The 10,855-nt window shown below is 35.8% G+C and overlaps 1 protein-coding gene across 1 annotated transcript; it reads right to left on the bottom strand.

Annotated features, from left to right (window-relative positions):
* Nucleotides 1–9,224: 9,224 nt before the first annotated feature.
* LOC129305422 (uncharacterized) lies at nucleotides 9,225–10,582 on the bottom strand. The gene is made up of 2 exons (XM_054945455.1): nucleotides 9,957–10,582; nucleotides 9,225–9,858 (listed from the first exon to the last, which is right to left on the bottom strand). The coding sequence occupies exons 1-2, from the start codon at nucleotides 10,580–10,582 to the stop codon at nucleotides 9,225–9,227; spliced, it is 1,260 nt and encodes a 419-aa protein (XP_054801430.1).
* Between the last annotated feature and the right edge of the window lie 273 nt (nucleotides 10,583–10,855).

Genomic DNA, 10,855 nt, shown 5'->3' on the forward strand with positions numbered 1-10,855 from the left:
GATTGAAAATTAGACATGTTAAAAGATTGGTAATTTTTGCTGTCATGACAACTAAAAAGCTGTCATGACAGCACCTCCAGACTAATTTTCAGGGTGCACCATTTCATCATCTGACCTTCGATCAGGGAGATTTCAAAACCAACATGTCACTTTTAAATAGTATTATTAGTATACCAATTTTTGGAAAGATCTAATGGATGGATTGAATTTCGTACATGTTACAAAATCAACAAATATTGCTGTCATGACAACTCCTCCGAACCAAATTCCGGAGTATGCTGTTTCTTCGTCCAGTATCTGATTGATGTGATTCTAAAGCCCACACGAAGCTTATAAAAAGTTTTACTTGTGACCCAAATTTTAGTGAAATCTAACGGTCGGATTAAGATTTGGATATCTGGATGCAAAAGTACAGTTTTTTAGTAAAAACCATTTTCAAAATTATCCAAATCTCATCTTAATGGTCACAAACTTGTGGAAACACTTTAAAAAAGTCAAATAGGACTAAAAACACCTGATAGAACATTTAAATAATAGAAAAACCCTTTATGTTAAAATTTGACCACCCGAGTGCCATTTTCCAAAATGGACCTTAAACCCCCAAAATACACAAATCACACAAGAGTGGTCAAAAACTGTTCCAAATATCATATACACATATGAATACACACGTTAAACATTTTCACTTGGCTCAGAGATCTCTGTGGGGCCCACGCACCCACTCTCTCTATCCAAGGTGTATGTTTGCCTATAGCACACCATTTACAATGCAATCACTTTGCATTTGCTTGTGGAATCACATATATACCAAAATAAATTTTTTTTTGTAGTGGAAACTTGGTCTACTAAATAAATTTATCGAAACTACACACCATAACCAAGTTTCCTAGCCACAAGTCTACAAGCAAATAAAAAATCATACACAAGCCATACAATCCACACATACTCATACACATATACATAATCATATCCTACTAGCACCCTAATCCTAAATACATTACAAGAGATTTGCTTAAAAGAAAGGGGTTGTAGTTCTTTACAATTCACAAACAACCCCTAGCTGTGCTCCTTTCCCCGTCCTTCACTGGTTCCTTTGCCTGGGCCTATAAATATTGAAAAGAAAGGGGTGAGACAACCACAGTCTCAGTCATAGAGAAATCTACATTGATTATTACAAAGCAAGCCATAATCGAATAAACGAATAATAAATTCAACATAGTATATAATTTAGCCATTTAAAATGCATGAATGCATGACCTAGGCTGGTATGCCTTTCATGACTAACAGAATGCCCTCTAGCACTCTTTAACTTGCAGGTAAACCTTATATCTACTTGTACCTCTACAGGCATAAAACATAATCTAAGGTATGGTCTAATTCACCAAACTGCCTATGCCCCTTCGATGTGAATCCTGAGCAGTCAAAGCTAACTCCCTCCCAGAGCCATCCTGACTTACTCTCCATGTGAGGGCTACCTTGGCCTAGGCACTCAACCTCACACTTCATATGTCAGATTCCCTCTCCCGCTGAGAGGTGTCGAATATTCAATACACTAACCACTTTAGTACATTGAGCCCACAATACGTAAAGCAACACTGAGTACTGGCAGTGTGCTACAGAATATCAAAAGTCCACACCTTCTCATTATTGAACTCCCACCGAGATCATGCCTTTTATTCGTGTCTACCTTTCCCGAGTATTGACCACTTCAACACTCTAAGGTAGTATAACATTTATAAACCTTCCTTAAACGGTTCCTTAGCTTATCTAAGGTACTTTACTTAGTTACACTTCCTTAAGTACAACTTCTATTCTTTATGATTACAATACATGCAACAAATCTTATTTCCATAAAAACATTATTGTTAAACAATTAGAAAACATATTTGCACTATAATCAAAGTAGTATCCCATAACCCCTTATAAAGCACATTTAATCTTTTAAAACATGTAATGCATGATAGCTAGTAATATTTATTAAAAATAGCTAAAATAAAGTAATAAGAAGTATAAATTCCCCTGTTACCTCAACCCTTTGGTATCAAAAGGGTTCCTCTTGTACAAAATAGGGCTCGACTTGTTCCTTAACTTCTGAACCAATTCCACCAACAATTCCTAAAATATATAAGTGATCCACATCATTTATCATGTCAAATAACATTAATGAAGACTATAACTCATACCACACAACTTGGGTCTGTGAGCCATAATCCATCCCAATGGTCCATATATTAAACCAACCATTCACATAGTATCACATAGTATCACTAGGCTAATTTTCAATTTATATATTTTTAAGCAATTAAAAACCTTCATTTAGTGTCACCAACTTTCACTATTAGCCCTTATAATGAAAATCAAACATTAATTTAAATCACATTAGGCTCAAATAGCAAAATTATAACTAAATCAATAGGCTTAAACCATTGAGGAGCAAAACCCAATCTCTCAGGGTTTAATTTGTGCCCAAAACACCTCTTTTCATCCAATTATCCACTCAAAAAGTCAAAATATTAGATCACTATATAGAAACTCAAAACATCCTTCCTAGAATCCAAAGAAACAAAAGCTTACAAGAATAAAGCCTTTGGGATCAAAATCCAAAAATTTCCTCTTTCAAAAATTAAAGAAAATCAAGAGGAAGGGAAGAGGATTGAAGTAGGGAGTTTACCTATCGTGTAGCTGAGCTCGCAACGATCGCAAAGCCTCCTAGATCCAAGCATAACTCCCTCTCTTTCTCTTCTCTTCTTCCTCTCTCACATTGTCGCACCTGGTAAAATGCGACGAGGACGGCGCGCGAGAGGAGGTCCCGGCCTTCGCGGCGGGAACCGGATCGAACGAGGAGTCGCCACCAAGATTTTGAGGAAAATCTCGAGAAACCAATTAATGGGAGGATAAAGGTGGTCTGCAAAATTAGAGAATAGGTTCGGGAGTCAGTTGAGTGTGGGGAAGGTGTTAGGCATCCCACAATACCCGTTCGTCAAAACGGTTACCTGAAGTTTGTTATGCTCTTTTAATATGGTTTTATAATTATTTTAATCATCCCTTTTGTATTCATGTGTTTCATAAAAATGATAAGAATTAAGTGAGAAATGTTTATTCATTTACGAGAGAGGACGGACTTGACTCAGAATCTGACTCTGAGGCCTACGTACCCTGTGATGGGGATCAAAGTCCACATAGTTCGGGTTTAAAAGTTGTTAGTGAAAATATTTTGTGAATAGAAATTAATTAGGAATAATTCACCAAGAAACAATTTCTAAAATTTTGATATGTGTGTTTTAAATTGTAAAAAGTAATTTAATTTTAATTATTTTCTCAATTTTTGAATTTTGAGTTAAAGAAAAGAAAATGGTTTAAAATTATTTTTTTCTTATATTTTGTGATTGGGAATTTAATTGCAGTACCTGCAGAATCTTATTGATTCATACGGTAATGCAATTGCTCTAAATATTTGCGGAGATTCCAAAATCTCACACGATAGAAGAGTTTGGTAATTTAATTTATTTATTTATTCTTATGTATATTTTAAGTGTGTATATACATGTTTTAAAGAATTTTAATCATCATACCAGCAAGACCTTATTGACTTATATAGTAATATGATTATTCTAAATATCTGTGGAGATTTTAAAATTTCATACGATAAAGAAATTAAATTTAAATATGTCTTTAATTTAATTATTTTAATATATAATTTATATGTATTTTAATAAACTAAATCATTATATCCGTAGAGTCTTATTGACTCATACGATAATATGATTATCTTGTAAGTCTACGGAGACTCAAAAATCTCACATGACTAAAAGATATGATCGAAAAATATGGTTACAATTTAACTACATTAATTTGGATAATTAAGTTTCTTAAATTGTATATTATATGGTTATTTACAAAAATCACTTATCTATAATAATTGAAAATCACTATATCTGCGAGGACTTATTATCCCACACGATAATGTGATTAATTTAAGTCATTACGAAGTTCCTTAAAATCTCTCATGGAACTTAAATAAATTATTACTTTGGATTATAAAAGGAAATAAGTTTTGCTCTCATGTCTGTAAAATCTTATTGATTTCCGTGACACGAGATCACTTTAAATGTCTGCGGAAATTCTTAAAATCTCACACGATAAGTATGTGATTAGAAACCAATTTTCTCTTACTTATTTTATGTCTTTTCAATTGGGTAAGGATCAAATTCTCTCTCCTCCTCCTTTTATAAAATAAGCTCGTCATAATAATTGAAATCGTACATGTGATTGTCATAGAAAGTGTCATACAATATGAGTGTAATATTATTGATAATTAAAGGACCTTAGGACTAATGGAAATGAAAAACATGCCCACACATATTGATATGCCCTTTCATGCTAAACACATATTTAAAGACCTTGCCTAATAATTACACTAACTCTTTCTTTATTTGAAATGAGATTACACCTAAAATTTCATTAAGCTTAGTTATGATAGCAAACAAAATTATTATTTGCAATCTCTTTATACTTCTTTTTCACACACTCTCTTTTTTATTATTATTATTATTATTATTAAGAAAAAGACAATCACATTGATTTTTACTTAAGAACTAAAAAAAACGAGGTACATGTATTTAAACATGAAATTTGTTTGGAAATTAATAAACTAAAATCAAACTGAGCATTTTAAATTTTTAAACAAGCAGACTAGTAAACCAGTGTGTAGCACGTCTCAGCTTCGTCTTACCAGTCTAGCAGACTTCTCTCTTTCTGATCTCGTTTTCTCTTTCTCTCTGTCCTTATTTCCAGCTTTCACATTCCTTCTGCGTACATTCTCTCAGTTTCTCCTTTCACTCGGTCTCTATTTTTTCAATTTTCATGTCCAGCTTTCTTCTCCTCTCTTTTGTCCATCCTCATACTCTTCTTCTCGGTCTCCTGCTCTAGATTTCTGCTCCATTTTCACATTCCTGTTTCTCCTTCTTGGTCACCCTTCTCTTCTCTTCTCCTTCGATTTTTCGTGCTCTGTTTTCTGCTTCTTCTGTCTGTCTGTTTCTCCTTTTTTTTCCAGTCTAAAAAACCGCCCCCTCTTTGTTTCACATTCAGTCTTATATAGGGGATGGAAGAGGTGAATCATTGCTCTTCTGCTCCGATTCTTCCTTGCTGCTGCGTCTTCTGTGTGTGCCGAAGTCTCTATTTTTTTGTGTCGTCCCATCTGCTTTCTCTGCTATGCTGTTTCCTTCATGCATGCATGCATCCTTGGTTCTGTTTCTTTTCTCCTGCTAGTCGAAAGCATATGCTTACGTGTTCCAGTTGCTTGCTGTTCTTTCTGCTCTGTTCTGCTTCTTTTACGTTTTGTGTCTGTTGCCTCTGGTTCTTTCAGCGTCTGCAGCTCATATATTCGTGTGTTCTACTGTTTCTGTCCTTTCTCCTGCTGTATGGCCGAAAGTGTGTGCTTGTTTTTTTTTTTGCGTCTCTGTGCCTGCGTTTCTTTGCTGTTTCTACATTTCTTTGCTGTTTTTGCATTTCGTGTCTGCTGTGCGTGTGCTGTGTTGGTGCATGTTTCAGCCTTGTATTTTTTTTTCCACTTTTGCTGTATATATTTTAATTTTTAATAACTCTTTTTTTATGTTTATTAATTTCAAAAATTGGATTAAGGGACTTAAAAAGAATTGATTTTAGATTAAGCAAATATTTTTGAAAATATAATCCTAAAAAGAAAATATAATAAGTCTTTTAAGAAAATATAATCCTAAAGATCCTAACAGCTCTATTTTTTTATGTTTATTATATATTTTTTTATATTTTTATATATTTTGGTTATTTATTATTAAAAAAAATGTCCGGACAAAATACGGTGTTCACAGTTACCCCTCTTTACTTGTTTCTTATGTAAGTATATGAAAAAGTGTGTTTTGAATTCTCACATAAGTGACAAGTAAAGATGGAACATGTATTTTGGTCGGCCATGCAATACCTATGAAAAGACCTAATTGCCCCTGACATAACAAGATATGATTAAATGCAAGACTATTTGTTTAACACAGTAAAATGATTTTTGATTTTGATTTTTTTTGGCAATGTGATGTAAATGATTAAATGACAACGATCCAAACAATATATGAAAAAGTGTGTTTTAAATTCTCACATAAGTGATAAGTAAAGATAGAACATGTATTTTGGTCGGCCATGCAATACCTATGAAAAGACCTAACACAACAAGATATGATTAAATACAAGACTATTGTTTAACACAGTAAAATGATTTTGATTTTGATTTTTTTTGGCAATGTGATGTAAATGATTAAATGACAACAATCCAAACAAAATATATGTTGACTAAATGCCCCCTCTTTATTTGATTTCTAAGTGAGAATTTTATAAGATGATATTCTTATCTTAGAAATGAATGAAGAGAAAAACATGTATTTTGTTTGGAGGGGCAAGACTCTTAGGCAGCCACAACTAAACAAAACAAAACAAAATAAAACAAAGGGTTTAAAATCAAATGTGATTTAGGAAATAAACAAAACAAAACCTCAATGGAGATGAATTGCCTATGTGCCAAAAGACCTGGTGGATGCTTGACTTTACAAGGCTTGGAGGGTGCCTGCCACGATAGGGCTTTAAAGAATTGTGCCAACTAATACTGGGCTTTAGGGTGCCTGTCGTAACAGGGCTTTTAAAGAATCATGCCAGCCAGTACTGGGCTTTGGGGTGCCTGCCGTTACAGGGCTTTAAGGGTGCTTGCCGTTACATGACTTTTAAAGAATTGTGCCAATCAGTACTGGGCTTTGGGGTGCCTGCCATTATAAGGCTTTAAGGGTGCCTGCCGTTATAAGGCTTTAAGTGTACCTGCCATTATAGGGCTTTAAAGAATCGTGCCGTCCGGTACTGGGCTTTTAAGGTGCCTGCTGTTACAGGGCTTTGGGGTTGCCTGTCGTGACAGGGCTTTTGAGAATCGTGCCAGTCGGTATTGGGCTTTAGGGTGCTTGCCGTTACAAGAAGTTCAGGGTGCTTGCCGTTACAGGACTTTAAGGGTGCCTGCCATTACAGGGCTTTTAAAGAATCATGCCAGCCAGTATTGGGCTTTGGGGTGCCTGCCGTAACAGGGCTCTAGGTGCCTGCCGTTACAGGGCTTTTAAAGAATCATGCCAGCTGGTACTGGGCTTTAGGGTGCCTGCCATTATAGGACTTTAAAGAATCGTGTCAGCCGGTACTGGGCTTTGGGGTGCCATTACAGGACTTTAAGGGTGCCTGCCGTTACAAGGCTTTTAAAGAATCATGCCAGTTGGTACTAGGCTTTGGGGTGCCTGCCGTGACAGGGCTTTAAAAAAATGCCAGCTGATACTGGGCTTTGGGGTGCTTGCTGTAACAGGGCTCTGGGTGCCTGCCGTTACAAGGCTTTTAAAGAATCGTGCCAGCCGGTACTGGGCTTTGGGGTGCCTGCCGTTACAGGGCTTTAAAGAATCGTGCTAGCCGGTACTAGGCTTTGGGGTGCCTGCTGTTACAGGGCTTTAAGGAATCGTGCCAGCCGATACTAGGCTTTGAGGTGCCTGCCGTGACAAGGCTTTGGGGTGCCTGCTGTTACAGGGCTTTTAAAGAATCATGCCAGCCGGTACTGGGCTTTGAGGTGTGTGAGAATAGGTTCTATCTTACGAGGGGTTTGTTAATTCTCCTTTTAGTTCCTCAAGTTTTTTTTTTTAATTTTTCTTTGCCCCAATCCAAATGAAGCATATTTCTATAACAAGGAATGCAATGTAGTAATGTGCCATGTATGATTTTTTTCATAGGTGCTAAAAATATGTACAATACACCATGGACGGATGATTTGCAATGTAAAAGGTTGGAACCTTTGTTTGTCTCAATTTAAGAGACTTCTTTTTTTGTTTGCAATAAATGCAAAGGGTAAGATGCGCCCATTTGCCCTAATGCAAATGCGTGGATAATGCAAATGTATTACAAAAAATTTTTTTATTGGAAGGCTTGATGTTGACAACTATCTTAATATATATTCCTTTTTGAAAATTTTCGTGCATATTGAATAAACCATTTTGAATACAAGGTAATACCTCCAGGTCCATTATTTAACCTTTATTCATTAATAGCTATCACAGTATGTCGTTGCCCCTCTTTAGAAAATTCAAACGACCAAATTCTCGTCACTTGATCTTGCCTTTATGTTAATGAGATCAACTATTATGACTGAATACTGATTGCACATATGCTCTCGTTATCATTTTACACCTATGCGATGATCTTGATACCTCAAGGGCGAAAGGCAAGAATAAAGATACCAGCATTCTACATCAAGTAAATGTATCAATAAATATTGTTCCTTGAATGCAAACCTGCTGTAATATATGAGATATGAATTCGAATATGATAACACTAAACGAGAAGAAAGATGGTCTTAAAGGAGCAAGAGCAGAAAAATTCATTCTCTGATGCCAAAATTCATAAAGAAATGGGAATATCTTAGTTTATAAGTATGAATGGCCAAAGTGCAAATGGGATATATATATTCACTTAATCACATCTCTCTCCTTTAGCTTTTCAAAACCCCAACAAGTGCTTCACTAAGCCGTCATTGATATGCATAGTATGAGAGACGATGGAGTCAACTTTCCTGAACATAGATACTTAACTTTTGATGCCTTCCCTTTCTTCTCCTAAGACATCTTTTTGTCTTGGTGAGCTCTTCTTCTTCTTATCATTGCTTTGCTTGTTCTTTGCTCTAACTTTTGCTTAGGTTGCCTTTACAGGTTTTCAACCTAATGAGCTATTCTTTCCTTTTCATTTTCTATTGGCTCTAACTTTTGCCTAGGTTGCCTTTACAGGTTTTCAACCTAACGAGCGCTTCATTCTTTTTCATTTTCTGTTTAAGCAAAGTAACACTTGACAACATCCACATTAATGGGCTTTGCTAACTCTTGACCGTCCATGTCAGCTAGGATTAGTGCTCCTCCAGAAAAGGCATGTTTGACAACATAAGGTCCCTCATAGGTTGGAGCCCATTTGCCTCTAGTATCTTCTTGGTTAGGCAATATTTTCTTGAGTACAAGATCACCAGCACTGAATTCCCGTGGGTGAAGTTTTTTATCAAAAGCTCTTGCCATTCTCCTTCGGTACAACTGTCCATAACATATTACAGTGAGCCTTTTCTCTTTAATCATGTTAAGTTGCTTAAATCGAGTTCATACCCATTCATTTTCTTCTAAATCTACCTCTGCCAATACTCTTTAGGATGGTATTTCCATCTCAATGGGTGTAACAGTTTCCATTCCATAAACAAGGGAGTCTGGGGTTACCCCTATGGATGTGCGTGCAGTAGTACGATAACCATGTAAAGCATAGGGAAGCATCTCGTGCCCATCCTTATAAGTTACTGTCATTTTTCCAATGATCTTCTTAATATTTTTATTGGTTGCTTCAACAGCTCCATTCATTTGAGGTCTATATGGGGCTGAATTATGATTCTTGATTTGGAACTTCTCGTAAAAGTTTTTGACTTCCGTTCCATTGAGATTGGGACCATTATCAGTAATGATCCTTTTAGGAATCCCATATCGGCATAAAATATTTGTCTTCATGAATTTAAGGAACGTCTTTTGTGTGATGCTAGCAAATGAATTTGCTTCTACCCATTTTGTGAAATAATCAATCGCGACAAGAATGAAGCGATGTCCATTCAAAGCTTTTAGGTTAATTGGATCAATAATGTCAATACCCCACATTGAGAATGGCCAGGGTGATACCAAATTATGTAATGGGATTGGAGGAGCATTTATCCTATTAGCATAGATCTGACATTTGTGGCATTTCTTGATATGCTCAAAGCAATCTTTCTCTATTGTTAGCCAAAAGTAGCCACACCTTTGAATTTGTTTAGCCATAGTATGACCATTCGCATGCGTGCCACATATGCCCTCATGTACCTCAACCATGATTTTCTTTGCTTCATCTAAACTCACACAGCGAAGTAAGGTACCATCATAACCCCTCTTGTATAGAACATCTTTACAAAGAATGTCATAGCTAAACAACGAAGGGTTTTCTTTTCATTCTCTGTCATTCCGGTTGGGTATGATCTCTTAGTGATATAGTCCTTAATATCCTGGAACCAAGGATATTCTTCTTGATCTTCTTTAACATTCAGACAATATGCTGGAAAGCTTCTAGCTTCTACTTGAATGGGTTGGACATGGACTCCATAATCAAGTTGGATTATTGCTGCTAAAGTGGCTAAAGCATCAGTGAAACAATTTTTATCTCGAGTCAAGTGGTGAAAGCTAACAACCTCAAATTGCTTAATCAAATTTGTTAAGAGTTCTTGATAGGGAATCAATTTTGCATCTTTTGTCCTCCATTCTCCTATTACTTGATGAATAATGCGTACTGAATCACCAAATACCTTCAAACATCGTATACCAAGGGTAATAGCTGCTCGAAGAACATTAACACAAGCTTTATATTCTGCTATATTGTTAGTATAATCAAATTCCAATTTGATAGCCACTGGAAATTGTTTTCCTTCTGGTGAAACGATTATCGCTCCTACCCCATTTCCATGCATGTTGGCGGCTCCATCAAAATACATTTCTCATTCTTGCTCTTTATGTAACACCCTCAAATTTACAAACCGATTTTTCCTAAATCATTAATTCAATAAATCATTTTTTTCATTGAACCCTCATCATACCCTTATCATGGTAGAAAAATTTCTACCATGGTACATCCAAGACAATATACCACAGGTCTTAAAATATCTCAAAAAGCAATTAAAACCATGAGGGATAGACAGGATCCTTATGGCATGATATTCAAGTCAGATCATAAATCAAGAGGGATGGACATAATCCTCTTGGTCATA

This window comes from Prosopis cineraria, unplaced genomic scaffold, assembly GCF_029017545.1.
Source record: "Prosopis cineraria cultivar Desert tree isolate PC_DT_omini unplaced genomic scaffold, ASM2901754v1 PC3, whole genome shotgun sequence".
Classification (NCBI taxonomy): Eukaryota; Viridiplantae; Streptophyta; class Magnoliopsida; order Fabales; family Fabaceae; genus Prosopis; species Prosopis cineraria.